General features: G+C 47.1%; 1 protein-coding gene across 17 annotated transcripts in view; it reads right to left on the reverse strand.

Moving 5' to 3' along the window:
• Nucleotides 1–942: 942 nt before the first annotated feature.
• The window catches only part of Runx1 (RUNX family transcription factor 1), a 239,814-nt gene continuing 219,526 nt past the window's right edge, over nucleotides 943–21,230 (reverse strand). For 9 of the 17 annotated variants that reach the window (XM_087576816.1, XM_087576805.1, XM_087576806.1 and 6 more), the window contains 2 exons: nucleotides 12,908–13,066; nucleotides 943–5,704 (listed from right to left, as the gene is read on the reverse strand). In XM_087576816.1, the coding sequence (XP_087432942.1) occupies nucleotides 5,235–5,704; nucleotides 12,908–13,066 (629 nt within the window). In that variant the 3' untranslated portion in view covers nucleotides 943–5,234. 17 annotated transcript variants of the gene reach the window in all.

Consider the following 21,230-nt stretch of genomic DNA (forward strand, 5'->3'; position numbering starts at 1 on the left):
AGTGGTGTCCCCGGCTACTACTTCTACCTAAACCCCTCCTCGCTCTGATTCCCTGTGCTCTCTGCAGTTCCCCAGAAGACTAAGGCCACACGTGTTCCACCAGTGGGAGATGGGCCAGAATCTTTCCAGAGTGGTGTGTGGCAGGAGGGTGACGTGAGCCACGTAGAATCAAGACTAAGATGCTAGTAACAGTTTGCACAGGGAGGAAAGAATTAGTCTTAGAAATTTCTCTGTTTACATAAATGGAGGCAGGCGATGTGACTGGCTTCAGGTTGGACATGTGTATTTTCCACTTCATGTCTGCAAATTCTACTTTTTTTCCTTTTTCATAGATGTGTATGTCCGTGTGTATGTATGTGTGTGTATGCATATGTGTACATATGCATATGTGTATGCATGTGTATGTATGTGTGTATGTATATATGTGTATATGCATGTGCATGCATGTGTTGTATATGTATGTGTGTGCATATTTGTGTATATATGTGTATGTACGTGTGTGTGTGTGTGTGTGTGTGTGTGTGGTATGTGTGTGGTTGTGTGTGTGTGACTTGCCAAGTGTACTGGGCTGGCTGGCCATCGAGCCCTGGAAACCGTCTCTCCTGTGCTGGACTTACAAGCACACAGAATCATAGGGGCTTTTTACGTAGGCACTTGGAGCGCAGCTCAGGTCCTCCTGTGAGGAGGGCTTTACTGATTGAGATCTCTTTAGCCCTTCTTGTGTTTTAAAGAGAAATTATAACACACTCCCAAACTTCTCATAGCTAAAGAACCCCCTGCCCGTGGGGTTCCTGACCCCCTCCCCAGCAGCCAGGGCTTCAAGTACTTCAGGAAGGGCTCAGCCTCGAACTTGAAGTGCTTCATGGAAAAATTTACATAGTGTGTTACAGTGCTCTGGGCACACATCTCAGAACGGACAGACGAAATCGATCTGACAGGGCATAGGTGCTTGTCAAATTGTTTATTTGCCATTCACATGGGTTTCAATATTGGAGTTACAGAAAAGACCACAGTACAAAGAGAGGGAGACTTCAGTGGCTTAGGGCTGCCCTGCACTGGTTCTGCATGACTCCCCGGGGTGGGGGTGGGGCTGGCTTACTGATTGCACTGGCAGCTGCAGTGCAGTGACTGCTCTCCTGGGCTACTGAGAAGGGGTCTAGGACGTTCTCTCTTATGTGCTTTAAGACCTGAGCCTGACAGTGCCCTTAGGAGGTGTTCTGAATGTTAGAACCGGGAAGGAAGAGGCCCAAGTACCGATTGCAGGATTCCTCGTGACCGCCTCTGACACTTGCCACATTCGTGGGCAGTAGCTGGAGGCTGGAGAACTGCATTTTCTGAGGTGTTCCCCCCTCCCAATACATGTGTTTTGCTGCTATTTCAATTTGGAAGCTTATTTTCTTTCTGTTGATCTTTGTACGTCCAGAGTCACAGAAACGCCCAACAGTTCATTGGAGATTGATTTTTTTTTTTTTTTGCACATTCATTTCTCCTAGAACATAAGGTGAACTTAAAATAATTGGAACCATGCTGTTTATTATCTGTTTATAAAAGTGAGTAAGAAGGAGTTTGGCTTTTTTTTTTTAAATCTAAAATAAACAAGTGGAGAGAAGCATTTTGTTTTCCTCTACAATATTTAGCGAATGTAAGAAAAAGTCCTTAGAAACACACACGAAATGTGGAAAAAAAAGTCATTGCAGGCATTAACAATATTTTATAATGAAGCTTGAAATCTATTTACATACATAAATACAATTGAGTTTGCTGATACAACTCTTCTGAGGAAAAACAAGAAGACCAAGGGTCAGCTTTGTCCGTGCTGACCTAGCTGAATGAGGGAAGGCATTCTCAACAAATGACTAACCGCCCCACCGCCAAAACCCCAAATAAATGTATATCATAGAGCACACAAAACAGTACTTTGTTCAGATATGGAAAAATATTCTGAGATTGTTGTCAAACCATTTATTTTCATGTGTGAAAGACCCTCGACATCTCACGCCTCTTCCTACAAACAAAAATAAAAAAAACAACAACAACAAAAAAAAATCATTAAAACCAAAAACCCCTAAGACAGAATGTCCTGGGGGGAAAGGTTATTTCAAGAAAGAAATCTGCAGCCCTCAGCTGAGGCTGTTTGAAAGAAAAGAGGCCGAAGGAGAGACACTCCTTCCAGTCCGAGCATGCGTTTGTCTGCACAGGGCGTTTGAGCAGCAGCACGGTCGCTCAGCCATGGGTTGGGATCCTCGGAGTTTCTGTTGCAGTATCAGGACAGAAAGCAGACCCAAAAATGGCTGGCAACGCCTCTGTTCTGTTGGAGAAAGAAAGAGAGAAAGAAAGAAAGAAAGAAAGAAAGAAAGAAGGAAGGAAGAAAGAAAGAAAAAAACAACCCGTGAGCAAGAGAATGGCTGACTCACCCTGTTCTTTAATAAACGGAGAAGAACTGGACCTTCTGTGTTCTGGACACTTAGTATGGGGTAGAGGGTGTGTGTGTGTGTGTGTGTGTGTGTGTGTGTGTGTGTGTGTGTGTGTTGCCTACCTATAGACTATGCAGGAAGAGAGTGTGGAGTTTGAAGGAGGGAAAAGAAAAGTAAGAAGGGATACTGGGGGGACACAGGAGGCAAGAAAACCAGAAGAAATGAAGCAGGTGTCCAAATCATACATAGGGGCTTGGCTAAGCAGTAGAAATGGCTTGTTCCATTTTTCCCTTTCTCTGGACCAGTAATCCCAACAGCTCCGTCATCTCAGAATTGACTTGTGGCTCCTCCCTGAAGACAGAGAATGAGGAGACCCCCCTGATGCACCTGAAGACAATGAATACCATTTCTCAGGTAGAAAAATATCTGCCCTGCGGAATCTCTCTCCAAGACGAAGAGTTCCTGATTGATTGCTTTTCTCTGAGATGACTAAATACTGCCTACGTTGATAAAGGTTTAGGAAACACTAAATGGCTCACCAGGCCGTCTATAACAAAGTGCCAAGTCTTCTTGATGCATGGTGTCCAGGGCAAAGGCTCCATTGGTGAGATTATCTGTCTCCCCTCTTAGGGCTAGAGCATCTTCAGGTATCAAAATGAATATGGAAAACTATACATCTTCTCCCTTTGTCTTTCCCTAGAGTTTTCTCAGGCCAGACATGGCAGCCCGTGCTAAGGGGAACATCTAATTTTGGAGAAACAAACTAATGGTCCTTTCGAGAAGTTGAAATTTCATTTTTTTTTCTGACAACACAGCTGTAGGCATGTTCTGTGGAATAACTGAGTGAGATGGATGGAGGAGGAAGTATGTCTGATCTGAAAAATCTATTCTGGGTTCCCCCGAATTCGGCTAGAGCTCTTCTCCAGACAAGAACAACCTGGTATCACAGGTTACCAAAGTGCTGCTGCTCTTATGTAAAACAAAGGATCAATATATAGATAGATAGAGATATAGATAAAGGTAACTCAAGAACGAGTTGTATTTTTTTTAAATAAGTCCAGCTGTTTTTGCTGCCTGCAGCCAAAGATCTAATATGAATGCTTAAATTTATAAAATAACAATAAAAATAATAATAAAAAAGTCAAACACTGCTCTGAAGTCCTGCTTTCAAACGCTCTTCGGAGTTGACCTGACACCATTTCAACTAATTTAAGAGGTACATTAAGAAAAGAAGGAAAAAAACAAAAAACCGAAAACGAACCAGATCATTTTGAGCACATGTATGTCAGAACCAGCAGTTACGCTTATGTATACGATGTAGAACGACTGAGTTTTGAGCAAGTCCTCCACTATAACAATAGTACCGTTACAACTACAGCAACGCCATGCACCTCTGAACCGTGGCCAAGGCAGACTGCAGAGGCAGGAACCTATCGCGCAGGCGCACGGAGAAAGTGCACAAACCCCAAAGGTTAGGGGCTCAGCCTGGTTGAGAAAGATGCTGGTGAGGGAGCAGCACAGGTCCGCTAAAGCGTCCTGCACAGGTTGACATGGTCTCTATCTCCCATGACCGATCCCACTACGATAGGTAGAGGGAAACTGGCTCCTTCAGACTCTTGGGGTACACTCTCTTAAAACTCAGCCTTTGGGCCTCAAGGGCGCCTGTTCTTACCTCTTCTGTTTGGATCTTTGGGGTGCAGCCTCGCGTTTTGGGTCTCATCAATGAGCAGGTACTAGTTATAGAAGGCCATTAAAGGATTATAGTCAGTGGTTTTGGGTCTATATAAACACTAAACCCCTGACCAACAGTTTACTTGGCTGAGCTCTGTGAAGCATGCCTGAACGAGGAGGCCTTGGGGCAAGCATATCTCCAGGCCAAAATGAAATCCTCTTCAGAGCTGTAATCCTCGGCACCCCTCTGTACCCTTTGAGGGAAGAGTTTTGCCTTTCTTTTTGAAGGGAAGAAGCCAGGTATGAGCAGAAAATTTGTACTTCTGACCTTGGAGTGACCCTCAGTGTCTACAATCCAATTAAAAACATTGCTGCATCAGCTACCAACTTGTTTGAATAACAAAGGGAGTTTAATGTAAACAATATCTCTAGATAAACAAGCGATCGCATAACCCATCTCTTTTTTTTTTCCAGCCATCTTCAATGCAATAATATTTAACTTTGGCTATTATAAAGAAAAATGTAGTACTTGATATTTTTCTTAATATAAGTACATTTAAATAATTAAAAAAGTATCAACACATATGTAAATGTTCAAACATCGAGATACATAAATATCTAGGGATTTCTTTGTGGAAATACAGTAGTTAAAAAAAAATGACCCAAAGCTGTAGCTGTCTCTTTAAAAAAAAAACACAAAAACAAAAACCAAACACAAATTAAATCCCCCAGCTACATGAAAGTCTAAAAGTTAAATAAACGTTACAGAGAAGGGAATTTTATTTCTTTGAGTTGGTCAAAGGAAGGAAAAAAGCAAGCTCAAATCTATACATATTTAAAAATAACGACCACCCAGATGCAAACAGGCATTTTTTTTTTTTTTTTTTTTTTTTTTGCAATCAATAAGGTGCGGAAAAGAAACAGGATGCCAAACAGGATGGGCTGCGTCTTCCCCACCCGGAACCGAAAACATTCCACACTCTTTGGAATAAACAACGTGGTTAAAAAGTGAAGTCAAGGGTATAAAATCTTTCTTTTATTCACAGCATTACTAAATCAGAAGCATTCACAGTTTCCCTCCTGTTGGCCTCCAAGGGCTCTCCTGGCGGGGTCTGTGCATGGACGGCGGGCTCAGTCCCCCGAAGGCGCTCAGTAGGGCCGCCAGACAGCCTCCTCCAGGCGCGCGGGTGGCATGTTGGTGGGCGAGTTGCTATGGCTGCCCTCGGTTTCCACCACGTCGCTCTGGCTGGGGAGGCTGGGGTTGAGCAGCGCGGCTCCGGTGGACGCGTTGGTGCAGGGCGGCAGGATGCGCGGGGGTGATCGCTCGCCGCCCACCATGGAGAATTGGTAGGAGCCTGCCGAGGTGCCGTAGTACAGGTGGTAGGAGGGCGAGCCGGTCTGGAAGGGCCCGGCCTGCGCCTGCGAGGAGCCTGGGTAGGGCGGCGGCAGGTAGGTGTGGTAGCGAGAGGTCGAGCTCATGGCTGACATGCCAATGCCGATGCCCGATGTGACAGGAGGCGAGTAGGTGAAGGCGCCTGGGTAGTGCATGCGCGGGTCGGAGATGGACGGCAGCGTGGGGAACTGGCGCGGGTCGCCGAAGGCTGTCAGGTCCGGGGCTGCTGTGAGTGAGTGGAAGAGATGGCGTGAGTGTGTGGTCAGGGAGGCTAGGGTACTGGCTGCTCAGGACACACAGGACTGCCCAGAGTGCTCCTGCCCAGTGGAAGGGTTGGGAGTGGGGGAACACAGAGAGTGCTCCCGCCCATGGAGGAGGGACCCCAGAGAGTGCCCCTGCCCTGATTCATTGGACTGCCAAGAGTGTCCCAGCCCATGGAGGGGGCGACTACTAAGACTGTTCCCACCCAGGACACACAAGATTGCCCAGTGTGACCTTGGAGAAGGGAACCACAGGGACTGCTCCTACTCAGGACATACAAAATTGCCCAGACTGGCCCTGACCACGGAGGAGGGAGCGTGGAGAGTGCTCCCACCCAACACAACACACTGGACTGCCTGCCCAGGGAGGAGGGGACCACTGAGAATACTCCTGCCTGAGATGGGCACTTACCTAGAAGTCAACAGGACAGATAACTACCCAAGATACGGTCACCGAAGATGGGATTCTACACAGAGTGCTGCTGCCAGGGAGGGGGGTAGGGACTACCCAGCAAGAAGTGGGCTTCCTTCCCCCAGCATGTCTGACATGACACATGTCAAACAGTGTGAGACAGAGAGATGGCAGGACATGGTGCAGCAGTGTATGAAATATATCTTGACATGCCACAGCATATGTAGGTACCTGTCATATACACTGTCATCTAATGTAAGCTTACAGTACAAATGCATGTTAGATCCCAGACTGGCAAACTCGGCTGAGTTTGACTGGGGAGAAGTTTTGTGTGTCCTAGGAATTAAGAATGAGTTTTACCGGGGTTGGGGATTTAGCTCAGTGGTAGAGCGCTTGCCTACCAAGCGCAAGGCCCTGGGTTCGGTCTCCAGCTCCGAAAAATAGAAAAGAAAAAAAAAGGATTTAAAAAAGAATGAGTTTTACCTTTTCAAATGGTGGTAAAACTGTAAAAAACAAAAACACATGAAATTCGTATTTCTGCCCTGTTGAGACATAGCCTCAATCTGTAGCACAAGGTGGTCCTGTGTGCACTTTCATGGGTGCTAAGTAGATTCCACTGCTATTAAGTGATCAGGACAAAAGAGTGTCCAATGCTGAACAGTTTCCATTTGGCCCTTCACTGGGGGAAAAAAAAAGCGCACCCTCTATATGAAAACATTAATACGGACTAGAATATTGGTAATATAGTCAGTACACTGGCATAACAGCATTAATATGACAGTATACAGTGGCGAAACTCTAAGGTACCTGGTAATGGGTGTGCTGACGTGTCATTAGTACAATATTAAATGTGAAGTATATAATAACAACATTATGTCATTGCGCGCGGTGTTCAGATTGGATAACAGAAAACTGTTGTTTTCATGGGCTCTGAACACTTGTAAATTGGCTAATCTCCTATTATTAGGTGCAGCGTGTGTTGTGGTGGGGACAGTGGGTGTGAATGTCGGTGATTGATTGGCACATCACTTGCCTCTGTCCCTGCCTTCTGACTTGTTCCCATCTACAGTCACAATAGACATCTGACTTCATGTTTCAACTTTATCTAAGACCTGTGTCGCTGTCTTCTTCCTAAAGGCGATTTTAGTTTTGATCATGCTTATGCTTGTGTGGGTATGTGCCTGTGTGAGTGCAGTGCCCTATGTGAGTGCAGTGCCCCCAGAGGCTAGGAGAGGGTGCCAATATCCCCCCACCCCGGGGAGCAGTGCATGCTCTTAACCACTGAGTCACCTCTCCAGCTGCCGCTTCACTAGTTTCTAACACGAGTGGATATCAAAACCGGAAACCACAAGATTCGTTTTAAATTCACAGTTCTACAGACTGCCCTTGGCTCTCCTCCGGTGGTTCACCAGGTCCCTCTGCACTTTGCACGTGTGCAGGCTGCCTTTGAGGCAGACCAGGGGACAGGAGGGCCAGCATGGGTTCCCTTGCAGATGGGTTTGCCAAAAGTGGCACTGACTGCTGGCATCTTTGGGCCGTATTATGTCTAGTGGGTGGTTGGAGACTGACTAGTCCTTGCCGACTTTACCCACAGGATGCTGGTGGTGGCCCCCCTCCCATTGTGACATCTAGAAGTACTCCAGACATCGCCAAATAATCTGAGAGTGGGCAGGAAGGGATGCACATCCGCCCCCTGCTGAGAGTCACCACAGTGAGTTAGGATGGTGTTGGCGGTGGCTTGTGTCTGTCTGTCAGCGTGAGGGCAGGCTGGGACTGTACTGTTCTCACCAGCCCCTCTCAGCAGCAACAACACAGGGCAGAGGCAAGAACTTAAGGTTCGAAATATTAAATTCTCAAATTGCGTTCCAGAATGCCTAAGCTCAGCTGGCTTATGGTCTGGACCCTTTTGAGTTGAGCCTGCTAGAGAGAAACTTGAAGGGAACGAAAAACTTCCTTTGAAAGGAAAGTTATCCTGGCGGATTAATCTGCTTTTGGAAGGCATGGGCTGTGACCAACTTCCTTCTGCTCCAAGGCTATTATTCCTGCAAGGGGAGCTAGGGTTTGTGTTCTTGTTTCTCCCTCTCCCCCCCACCCCCTCTCAATAATCTTTTATTGCTCTAACACCGTTTTACAAAAGGAACTCTTGTGTACATTTGGGCTGAATGTGAAAGAAGTAGACTCCTCATCAGAGAGGTAATTAGAGTTTATAGGAACAGCCCAAGTCTGCAGCAAATCCCTCTACTAATGAGGAAACCAGGAGTCTGACTTTCAAACAAACACTCCTGTTAATCTTTTCAAAGCGAGTCAGACATGTGGGCAGGGAAAGGCTGTAAACCAACAGTGGTTTTGGTACTGCCCTAGCTAGGCTGTTCTCTAGCTTCTCCTCTGACCAGACCACACCTCATTCCTCAGGGTTCATCTCTGTGCCCTCACCAGGGACCTCGGCGAGCAAACTCTGTGTCACTTGTTTTGCTTACAGAGAGCCGTGACGTGTTTGAGAGTCTACAGGAAGCATTACTCGCCCCCAGCCCCCAGTTAGATTTATACAGTCTAGGGAGAAGCTGAGGTAGGAGGGAGAGCGTTAGGCACACACAATCCAGCTTGTTGTCATCTGATGCAATACTCTGGACACAAAGGGCTCTGCCCATTATTCCTCTTGCTTCATTTGTCCTGAGACAAAAAAGGTGAATCCACTGGGAAAAAAAAATGAACGAGAGGTCACCCCGTCTCACAGCCGTGTCTGAACATGCTCTGCCAGTCCATTCCAATTCCTACACGGTAATGTGGTAATGGTACCAAGTTACTGGAATCCCGAATGAGTCCGTGATTTGTCATGGGCATGAGCACAGGAGTAATGTTACAGTCTCAGCTGCTGGGGGCAGAGTATGTGGAAGATCTCAGAGAGTGTGGCGTCTTTCTGCGGGAGGTCAAGTTCTTTCTCCCTCCCTCTCTCTCTTCTTCCTCCCCTCCTATCTCCATCCCTCCCTGTCTTGGTTGTTTTCTCTTTTTACACATACTTTGTAATAAAAAACTGGGGCTTTTAGGTATGTTCAGATCCAATGCTCTATTCAAATGCTTGCTTTCATTTTGTACTTTATTTTCAGTTATGTGCATGCGTGTGTGTGTGTTTGTGTGTGCGTGCGTGTTTGTGTTTGTGTGTGCGTGTTTGTGTGTGTGTTTGTGTGTGCGTGTTTGTGTGTGAGTGTGTGTTTGTGTGTGTATGTGTGTTTGTGTGTGTTTGTGTGTGCGTGTGTGTGTGTGTTTGTGTGTGCGTGTGTGTTTGTGTGTTTGTGTGTGTGTGTGTACGTGTGTGTGCCTGTACGTATGCATGCATGAGTGCAGTGTGCTTGCAGACACTGGAGGAAGGAGGGAGATGCCTTGGAGCTGGAGTTATGGACATCTGTGAGCCAGCTAATGTGGGGCCTGGGCAGAGTAGCAAAGGCCCTTAACCACTGAGCCATCTCTCCAGCTCCATGGGTTTTCATTTTTAAATCCGGTCTAACCTCTTTTCTTACAAATCAGCAGTCACACAGAATTTATCCATCACCCAGGTATGGCTCCTCTGTCCTTTTGGCTGACCTAGTTCCCCCATCCCCCCAATTCAGTATCTAAGGTGACTGCCCCCTCCCCCATTCATGGGGAGATTTTAAAAGGAGGAAGTCTGAGGATTAGAAGGTTCAGCTATTTTCACTGGAAGCGCCTCCCCCTCTATGGTGCACTCTGCCTTGACAGAGCTAGTCTGGGCTCTAAAGCCCGAGTGGATGAAAGCAGTCCCATCTCAGGCCCCTCCCACTGCCCCCGAAGGATTAAACAACCAGAGCAGATAATGGCCGCCTTAAAAGGATCTTCTGCGTGACTCAGATTAGTGCGCACTGTCTGTCGCCCAGGTTGGCAGCTAAACATTAATTACCAAAAAGAGAACGAAGGGGGGAAAGAAAGGAAGCAAAGAAACTCGGAGGAAAGGTAACCCCCTCACAGGGCGGCTCCTCTCAGACAAGGTGTGGAGTCTGTCTGCAAGGCACAGAGAGCCTGTCTGCAGCCCAGAGGGAGGAGGCAGGAGGGGCTGGGGGAAGCTGCCCTACGGTGAGATTAGAAGGCACATCAACCACAGGGGGGGTCAAGTTCGACAAGCTGTAGGCCTGGCTGCCCTGCCACTTCCTCTCAAGGATCCCACCCTCTCTGGGCCAGGTTTATGACAACACTTTACAGGTCTTTGAGGCCTGTGCTGGGGCCTTGGTTTCTAGAGTTTTGCCAAGTTGAAGCTCACTTTCTGTGTGGCTTCTTTATCATTCTCTGGTCTTTCCTATTGGGTAGCAGAGGGTTGCTTTTGGGTCCTGATGAGGTCTCTCTCTCTCTCTCTCTCTCTCTCTCTCTCTCTCTCTCTCTCTCTCTCTCTCTCTCCTCCCCTCCCATTTTCCCTCTCCTCCCTCTCCCTCTCCCCTCTTTCTTTCTCCCTCCTCCTCCTCCTTCCCCTTCCCCCTTTCCCTTCCCCTCTCCCTCCCCCCTCATTCCTGTGCCATTAAATACCTTTCCTTCTTGCTTGTATTGTTGAAATCCAGATCATATAGCTGTGATTAGGACCTGTAACTTACTCTCCTTTGGGTGACAATGGCTGCTGATAGATTGCCCATGTCATAGTGAATGTCCCTACGCCCATGTGTCTGTGGGTGTCACTCCCTGCACTCGACTAATAAAAAGCATTAATAAAAAAAAAACCTTAAAGGACATGACGTTTTGAGGGAGATGGTATGGGGCATTGAAAGGAGGAAGGGAAGTGGACCAAATAGATCGTCCCCATGCATGCGATTCTCAGAGAGTAAATGGAGAGTGTCAGAGGCCACTCTTGCGTGCGATGGCCACTCTGCCAGAGAAGTCAGCCCTAGGTGCCCATTTTGGACGGTGACCAAGCTAAAGGACTTGTGTAATAAATTTCAAGGGACAAGCCCACACTGCGGACATTTCCAAGGAGAACAGTATTTCAGATGGAGTGGACAGGAGTGTCACTGGGAGGGATCTGAATGTTGACAGGTGCTGCTGCTGCGATCACACTGTGTCCCCGAGGGGGGACAGGTTTTTACACACAGCCAGCTGAACGAATGCCAGCATTTCTATGTCACCCTCTCGATTCTGGAGACTGTCAGCTGCCAGGGAAATGTTGGCACTGACGGCCCAAAGTCAGGTGAAAGCAGAGAAAGCTGGCTTTGGCATTTCAGTCCAGTACCAAGGGCTCATTGAAGTTAGAGGCTCTCTCGGTGCCCAGCTGAGACAAATCACAGTGTCCGGCAACAATGTCTGTGTGGGTGTGTTTGTGTTTGTGTTTGTGTTTGTGTCGGGGCGTGGGAGGGTCCTGAGTGTTCGCTGATGAGTACCCTCCTGTGCAGGCACACGTGTGTGTGGAGGCCAGAGGTTGACCTGAGGTTTTGCTCCTCAGCAACCCCAACTTGTTCTTTTGAGGCCAGTCCTCTCCTCGGCCTGTAACTTTCTAATTAAACTTACTCACACGTCTCCATGTCCCCATGAGGGAACTAGCAGGTTGTGCCACCACACTCTGCCTTTATACCTGGGCTCTGGAGTCCATACCGTGTCCTCGTGTTTACTAGGCAAGGGCTTTACCAACTGAGTCAGTCCCCAGCCTCAGAGACATTTCTGATGGACAGACAGGGGCATTCGCTACTGGTGTCTAGAGGTCAAAGTGCATCTAACTGTTGTTTGTCCCATAGGCCAACCCCCAATAACAAATCATGATTTAGCCCAAATGTCAGTTCGGTTGCTGGGGAACGGTAAGCTATCGTAGCCAGGTGAGCTGGGGGTGATCGTGATGGAGCAACTGACCCACGGAGACTTAAGCAATCATGGCTGTCTGGAAACATAGTCTTTCACAACATTTAAGGCAGCAGCCCCAACTCCTTTGCCTGCCCCCTCATCTGTTCTACTCTGCCTCCATGAGTCCAAAAGCAAAGTCTGCCCCTCCCCCAGCACGCGTTCAAGTGCATTCACTGGGGCCTCAGAAGGACGAAGCTCTCTGAAGTGTTTCACAGTTTGCTTCAGCTCCAATTTCAAAGCCCCAAACTGTAAGTTTCTTCTTTTGCCCTCAACAAAGGGATTTTTTTCCCCTCTGTAACTCTGATTTCCCTGCCCAGGAGCGAAGGTGAGGAGTGCCAAGTCCAAAGGGCTCCTAGGTTAAATGACTAATATTTAATGAGCTCATATTAACAACAATTATGCTAACCATGACACCTGAGCTTTCTACCTGGTTCCTAGCCTTGGTCTGAACAGCTCTTAGCTGGGAATGTTTATCTTGGGGCGTATTTGTGTCCTATTCCAATATGTGCCCCACTGTGCTGGACGCAGGCCCCCCGTGAAAACTCACCACTCCAGGAAAGAGCAGCCACGGCCTAGCGTTCAGTTGGGATGTTAATTTCTTGGCCAAAGGTAAAAAATCCTTAGGCCGCTTTCGCTTTTCAAGATGGTAGCCCTTAGCCACCAATGTTTCCCACCAGATATGAGTGAACCCTAAATACCCAAGAGACAGACTGTCTGAGGCATGTCTGCCTCTTTATCTGTCACCTCTTAGCACATCAGGGAAGATTGGCGCTCAGGCACTGGACCAGCGCAGAGGCAGGAGACTTGGTCTTTGAACCCTTTCCTGGTCCATGTCCTGCCTCTTCTGTGTCTTTCTGTGTTTTCCTGAGTCTCCTGTGGCCCTTCCAAACCTTCCCCTCCAGTCCCTCTGCAGGTATGATTTCACAGGGCTTACTTGAGAGTCGACTGGAAAGTTCCGCTGAGAGGCTGGTCATGCCACTGGCTCGGCCGGGAGAAATGGGTGTCGCCGGGTGCACAGAAGAGGTGATGGACCCCAGGTACTGGTAAGACTGGTCATAGGACCACGGTGGGGACGGCTGGATCTGCCTGGCATCTGCAGGGAGACAAGGATGTTGGTGGTAGATGGGGTGGGGCGGAGTTTCTAAAACGAGAGGTTCTGATAATGAGAATTATTAACCATTATTTAAATAATTACACATGTATGTACACAGCTTGTTTGCTTGCATCTAACGAGACCAGTAGAGTCCAAGTATTTGACGCCTCTGTTGTATGAAAGCCCCCTAAAGACACTGAAATTCAGTTCGTGTACTTAGAGTGATTTTTATTTGGTAACCCTTTCATACATGTGCACGTATGAAATATACACACAAATACACACAAATATATTCACACTAATACTGTGGGGAATGGTTTATACTGGAGTTGGACTCTGGTAGACTGGATGACTTGAGGTACTAAACATGACATCTTGGCCAACAATTATAATTACCAGAAACATTTTATCAGCTCAGATGGTCACCTTTGTCCGGAAGTACAAAAGATGTGAGGCGATGTGGAATATGAGGAAACCCTGACAAAAATGTCCACAGGCTTGTAAACACTTTCTATTTCACCAAATGCCACAGAAACAATAGCAATCATGACAGTAAAAGGATCTCACACACACAGAGAAAGAGACAGACAGACGACAGACAGATAGACAGCAAAGACAAAGACGGCGAGTGACCAGGCCACAGGCACACCAGTGAGGCTGCCTCACATCAAACCAAACCGGGTAGCCTGGTGCCTCGGATCCAGCAGCGTTTTGAAAAGGGCAGAACTTTGAGAATGTATTTTATAGATGTCATTGAGAAGGAACCAGGACAGAGCAGAGACTCGAGGCAAGTGACTTTTGTCCACTTGACTCCAAAGTACGCCCAGCTGCTTTCTCCCGCTCACCTTGGTTTTAGTGTCCAGGAAAATAAAACACAACAAACCTGAAAACGTTCAGGGCCACAAACCTGCTTGTTCCTGGACAAACGTTTTAAACTTCGAACCTCCTGACTTCCTTCCAAACGGTGGAGGGTTTGTTTGAAGAATTGGTACAGAAAAGGGAGCTGGGGCACATCAGACAAGTGAGTGCTTGGACGAGGTGGTGCCTAGTGCAGTTTTACAGCCGACTGTTTCTGAGGTGCACAGGAACAGCACACCGTCCTGCATCCCACGACACTCGCTATAAGCATCTTGCTGCAGAGAGTGTGCGGGGCCCAGGTATTTTCTAATCAGATGCGCCTGCGCTTTCCCTATACACACTCAGCAAATGGACATACGCTACTCAAATAGTGTAATCACTTAAAAGGCAAACAAAGGAGGCTCCGTAATTGTCCTAGAGGCCCCCGGGGTGTGAATTGCGGTATTGTAATCCGTGCCTTGTTGTGTAGACAGCCTAGCACCCCCAGCCCTGTGTCTGAAACCACACTAAGCATGAAGCATGATGGCAGGGTTCATGCTCTGTCATGTTTTACTGTAGTGAAAAACTCAGGCTGGGCCTTTCTAAACTTGTAATTAAGCCGTGCAAACGTTGCACAATACTTCACAGCCTCGCTTCGGGAAAATGACCTTTATGATTCGGGCTCAGCGTCCGTGCCTTTTTTTCCTTTTTAATGCAGGTTATAGATTTGGCCTCATCTTGCTTCCCACCACACTGTTGAGTGGGATACCGGAAGCCACCTTCATTTCCACCATCACAAGGAATCTACTCGGGTCCTTTGCCAAGGGTGGACCAGTAGGTGGTGGTGGTGAGCCTCTCCTTGTGATTTGGGTTGTTTTCAGCTTTGTCAAATGATCAAATAAAAACAAAAACAGAAACAAACAAACAAACAAACAAATAAACAAAAACCAAAGCAAAAGACGCACAGCGGCTCAGCGCACTCTGCGCTTGTATGAGAGGTTCTGTCGTCATCGTTAGGACGGGAGGGGAGGTGGGGCCTCGAACAGGGGAAGCCAGAATCAAAACAACCATGTTGTTGGTTGCCTAGCAGAAAAAGGAGTCCAGGCCCATCCGTTTGGTGAGAGGGCCAGGTGCTCTGGATCAAACCTCCATACCTCTCTCTCTGTCTCTGATCTCTAAAACCGTCCAGTGGCGACAGGGGAGGGTCCCCATTCAAATTAGTCCAACTCAACGTTGCATCGTCTAACTTACGTGTCCCTAGAGTCAGGGAAGAGTCAGGTAGGGGACGTGAGGCGAGGTGCAGGTACTTACAATCATAACTATGTGCATTCTGGGAAATGCCACAAGGAGGGATTAAATGGGAGCTACCCAGAAAAGGCTACAGGCTGAGAGACAGCAGGTGTTAGGCATTCTGCAAAGTGTAGGCGAAGTACTCTTGAAGGAGTTGCCTCTGGTAAGCCAGTCCACCCAAGTGAACAAGAGTTGGTTAAACATACACCACGTGCCAGGCACAGGAGCGGTGACCAGTGATAGTGTTGACTGAGCCACATGGCCCCTGCTGCAGCTCATCATGGAAAGGTTTCTAACTATGTGATTGTTGGAAAGGTGCCTTCCTCATGCACATGTTAGCACACTGAGAGTGGCTTCATTCATTCATTCACTCACTCACTCATTCAAACACTTGTCTGTTCGTAGGCTGGTGAGATTGTTTACTTTTTCCTTCATTCATGTTTCCACAAATAGTTCTGCTTCACAGGGGGACCTGGTGGTCGGGACCCACTAGTGAATGGTTTTATAGTCTTTCCTTTGTTAGAGTTACAGCCACAGGATGGGGTAAAGGTTGAATAGAGCCTGCCTACTAAATCACGCACTTACTTTGGGCTTGCAAATGGCTGTCTCCAAGACAGAGGCGAGGACAGCAGTGACACTTGTGACCTGCTTATGCTCTGCCCAGGGTAGAAAAGTCAACCAGATTTGGGGTTGAATCTTGCCTCCACCATAAACTAGCTTCAGGCAAGACTCATAGTCTTCTGACTACCAAGAGTACTATCAAGGAACAAGCGAGCTACAGGAAAAAAAAAGACCTGTCACAATATGTGACCATCATAATTAATCTGAGTGAGTTCTGTGATTGCATTGCTAAAAGAAATGCCTTGAGCAGGTCCCACCAAGAGGCTTATCTGGTGCCTACAGGTGAGGCGACACAGACTCGCACTGGGGTGGGACTCAGGCACTACTGCGGTGCTTGGAGCTGAGTATCCTGAGAAGTGGTAGGCTCTGGGGATTAGATGATTTATGAGTAAGGAAGGTAGAATTTTGTGATGTAGAGAAAGCAGGAATTCAGTGTTTTAATCAATTCATGCTTCTGTTTTTGAAAGCACCGGAAAAGTTTAGCCTTCCGTATGCTGGCTGTTTTTGTTTTCAGGGCAAATGGCTTTGATGAGATTACACAACCAAGGCCATTACAAATCATAGATAAGAGGGGCTCCTTTCACATTCCCGAACCCCACTCCCTTCCATTGGAAATGGAGGTCAGAGACAAGGGAGAAGGTAGGGAGAGAGTATAAAGGACCACAACACATTTCACTTAGGAAAAGAATGCCTTAAAGGGACCAATGTCAAAATGTCATTGAGTCTGCCATGAGCCTATCACATAATTTGTGTCAGAGTGGCCTGATTCTTCAGTTTTTAGCACCAAAATGTAAAGAGCTGCAGAGTTACCGTTCTTATCTTCAGAACAAGGAAAAAAGCAGAACAGAGAATCTACGATCTTCCTGGATCTCCCACAGAATTCTAGCAGTAAACCAGGCTTCCACCCAAGCCTTGGGAGGCAGGCCAGCATAGAAGACCAATCTAAGGACTATTGCTTAGAAACAGAAGTTCATAGGAGTACATCATGGGGATGTCACAAGTTGCAGGAAGCTGAAGCTAGGCTGACAATGAGAATAAAGTCTGGAGAGCCATAGTCCTGTCCAAAAGAGACATGTTTGTGACCCAGGAACTCCATTGGGTTCTTATGGGATCCCATCTAAGTGTAGACTGCCAACCAAGAGCTTTAAGAGCAGCCTAAGGCAGATTTCATGGGAAACTTGAACAACAAGGAAGAAAATAACACGGGTTGGGGATTTAGCTCAGTGGTAGAGCGCTTGCCTAGGAAGCGCAAGGCCCTGGGTTCGGTCCCCAGCTCCGAAAAAAAGAACCAAAACAAAACAAAACAAAACAAAACAAAAAAAAAAAAAACAAAAAAAACCCCCCAAAAAAAAACAACAACAAAAAAAAAAAAACCAAAGACACGGGGTTGGGGGGGGGGGGGATTGGATGCCTTTCTCAACTATAGCTTTGTAATCATTAAACCCAACCTGACAAGCACAGAAAACTCATACCAAAGATCTGAAGGGAGCAAAGCGGAAACCAACCCAGAGTTTTATACCCAGCCAAACTATTCTTCCAATACAAAGGGAAGTTCAATACACCTTCTGATGAAATCAGTGATCACCAACAGACATGTTTAAAGGGCCTCAGACAGCAAGAAAATGAAGCAGACCAGAAACTTAGATCTGCAGTGAAAAGGAGGTCATCAGAGAAGCGAATCAAATGAAATAAAGCCCGTTTTCTATTCATAATGGATCTGAAAGATAACTGTTAGTGTGGTAACAGCCACAATGTATTGGACAGTTACAGCATCAAGATGAAGGAAATGATTGGCAGATAGTAAAGGAGTCATGCAGGTCAGCAGGGTGGCACTTGTCCAACAACACGAGCTTGCTTGATCCTCAAGACCCACATGGTAGAAGGCTAGAACCACTGATTCCTGTGAGGTCCTCTGACCTCCATATGTACAGCGCAGCACACACACACACACACACACACACACACACACACACACACCACTTATGACACACATACACACACACACACACACACCACTTACGACACACACACACACGAGAGAGAGAGAGAGAGAGAGAGAGAGAGAGAGAGAGAGAGAGAGAGAGACTCACACACAGAAAGACAGGCACACACAGAGACAGACACATACACAGAAAGAGACAGATACACAGGGAGAGACAAACATACAGAGAGAGACGGACACATACAGAGAGACAGACAGACACACAGGGAGAGACAAACATACACAGAGAGACAGACACACAGAGAGACAGACAGACACAGAGACAGACACAGAGAGACAGACAGACACACAGACATATACACACACAGACACATACACACAGAGAAAGAAATATACACACACACAGAGTGAGACAGACAGACACAGAGAGACATATACAGAGACAGACAGATACACAGACAGAGAGACACACCGAGAGACAGACACAGAGAGGGAGACAGACACACAGACATATACACCCAGAGAGACACATACACACAAAGAGAAAGAGACAGACACACAGAGCGAGACAGACAGACAGAGACACACACAGACACATACAGAGAGAGACACACAGAGACACACTGAGAGATAGGCACACAGAAACAGATACACAGAGAGAGACAGACACACAGACAGACACACAGAGACATATATACACATACACACACAAGCACACAGAGACAGACAGACAGACACATACAGAGAGATACACAGAGACAACACGCACACAGAGAAACACAGAGACAGATACACAGAGAGAGCGGTAGACACAGACAGACATACACAGAGACATACACACACAAGCACACAGAGACAGACGGACACATATACACACAGAAAGAGAGAGACACTAATTTAAAAATGTAAAAAAAATAAAAATAAGCAGCATATAACAATATAACATTATTTGATTGTGGGCTTCGCTTTTAGACTCTAGAACAATCACTGAAGCAATCTTTAAAAGATTTTATTTATTACTTATCTATTGTTTAATGAATGTGGGTATTGGTTCTACTTGCATCCTATCTGTGCACCTCATGCTTGTAGTGCCTAGGGAGACCTGAATCGGGTGCTGGATTTCCCTAGGATTTCCCTAGTTAACACAGCCTTTAGCCACTCGTGTTACCAGGGATCAGACCCAGGTCCGCTGGAAGAGCTGTCAGTGCGTTTATCTCTGACCCGTCTCTCTAGCTCCCACCAAGCACATTTTTAAAGAGTTTATTTGCATACCTGATAGACACATGAGCAAGCTAAAATGAAGTCAAGTAAAGTGCTTCATTACGGTGAGAGGAGTCAGAAAAGCAGGTAGGGGGAAGAACCATGGGCAGCAGACATAAAAGTTAGACGGTGGCAGATAATGACCCAGCTGGATCTATAAACGCTGTAAAGGCGAATTGTCTACATCTACCACAGAGGTTGTCAGAACAAGCTACAAATAAAACTTAACTACCTGACGCATACAAACGGCTCATTTAAATGTAGACTCAGATAGGTTAAGCATAAAGGGGTGGGGAGGAATTATGCTAACATCAATCCAGAGAAGGCCCAGGCTGCTGCATCAGTTTTATACAGAGCTAACTGGAGATGGAGCTTCTCGGGGATAAGAGAGGAGTTACATTATGATAATGTGGCCAACTGAAAATACATATTCCTTAACCCAGTGAACGGAGGGTGTCAAGAGACCTGAGGGAGAGCTAACTGAGTACAAGGAAGAGCAGACAAACCCATCCTTACGACCACAGACTTCAGCACCCTCTTTCAGTCACTAATAGACCAGGCAAGCAGAAATTCAGACTCTGCTGACCTGGAGAGTATCGGCTTGACTTAATGAACACTGGTAGACAGCTCCTTTCTTCTTCTAAAGCACAAAGCACTCACTAAGACAGACTACGTTTGAGGCGATGAAATACTACTTGGGCTTAGCAGCATAGTCATACGGGGTGTTTTCTTAGGCCACAAGGACTTAAGCTAAAAACGCAACACCTCCCCTGCAAAACAGGAACAAAAATTAGTAACAGAAAAATTACTTGGAAATCCTCGAAAATGGGAGATTGTCTGTAAATGCTGTAGCCATTCAGAGAAGAGATCTGAGAAGATGTTCAAGCTATTGGTCACTTAACGAAAATGGAAAGGCCAACATTTAGGGACTGGAGGAAAGGCAGCGTTGGAAGGGAAACTTCTGGTGCTGAAGACGTATTTGAAAGATCGAACACCAATAACTAAGCTTATAAAACGAGCCGGGGAGGAGGGACACTCCAAACCCAAGGGCAGGAGAAGTAGCCATTATCTAAAGTTGTCAATGAAACCAACTCCGTTCAGAAGAACGAATGCTCCTGCTTTGAAAATCCAAAGCACCCCCCTGGTCCAGCCTTGTGCCCTCCCTGTCCAAGGAAAGGACATTCAGGGACATCAGCCTGATTCGCTCGAGCCTTTGATGGCCCTGGCACCTGACCTCACAGCCTGGGTTTCCCAGGGAATTAGAAGATCTGGTGTCAGGATGGTGGGGCTCGGCCGCAGTCAGAACCCCGTTCCTTGACCATTTGGCAGGCATCCCTAAAACAAGTCTTTCATTCACCTTCAATCCATACAAAGTAAACATTTGCTTTTTAAAAGAGACAAACTGGTCTGTGAAGATATTAAACCCAAGAGGCCTGTTCTGGGTTTTTCCTTAGAAGACTCCCCCTCTTTCTGCAAGGAAGAAGGCAGAGTCATCCTCAGGGCGCCCTCCCAGTGCACCTCGGTCATGGGTAGCTGGTGTAATGCCCTCTTGGATGCCTCAGAGAGCACAACAGGATGTGAGTCAGGACACAGAGATGTTGAGTCAGTTTCCAGGGTGATGTGTCAGGGCGAGCCCCAAGGGAGGCTTGCACCTTCTCATCTGGGACCCTTGTAAAGAAAGGCCCAGGATACCTCCTCGTACAGGAAAGCAGTCATGCCCCCAGATGCTTGGAGGCGTACCCCCTCCTCCACACTGTGCGGTGTCAGCTTTCACAGTCCTGGTGTTGGACAGGTGACCCCACTGAAAGGCTACTTCCTTGCAGCAGCGTCTGGTGGTTTTGAGCCGTGTTTCCTTTGGCTTCTGCGGAGGGCAGTAAATCTAGGACAGCCCCAGAAGTCAGAACACTCCAGAGTCCCTCCCACCAGGTAGCCAGCACTGGATTAGCATCACCTAAGCATACCGGTGAGAACCTGTGATCACAGGGGTTGGTTCCCACTGGCTCTGCATCCTGGAAGAAGAGAGGGTTGTGAAAGAGCCCCGGGATTTGCCAACCATTTGTCTCCCACTGGCTGTAGACATTTCGGTTAGTCATGTGCAAATCAGCCGCGGTCACTGTTCCAACGGTTACTTTGAAAGGAGGCACCCAGCCTGAGCCAGACAGAGACCTGTCTGGTTAGGCTGTTTCAAAGGCCTTCAGGGTCTGAGGAACCCAT

The sequence above is a fragment of the Rattus norvegicus genome, chromosome 11 (assembly GCF_021556685.1).
Source record: "Rattus norvegicus strain SHRSP/BbbUtx chromosome 11, alternate assembly SHRSP_T2T, whole genome shotgun sequence".
NCBI classification, from domain to species: Eukaryota; Metazoa; Chordata; class Mammalia; order Rodentia; family Muridae; genus Rattus; species Rattus norvegicus.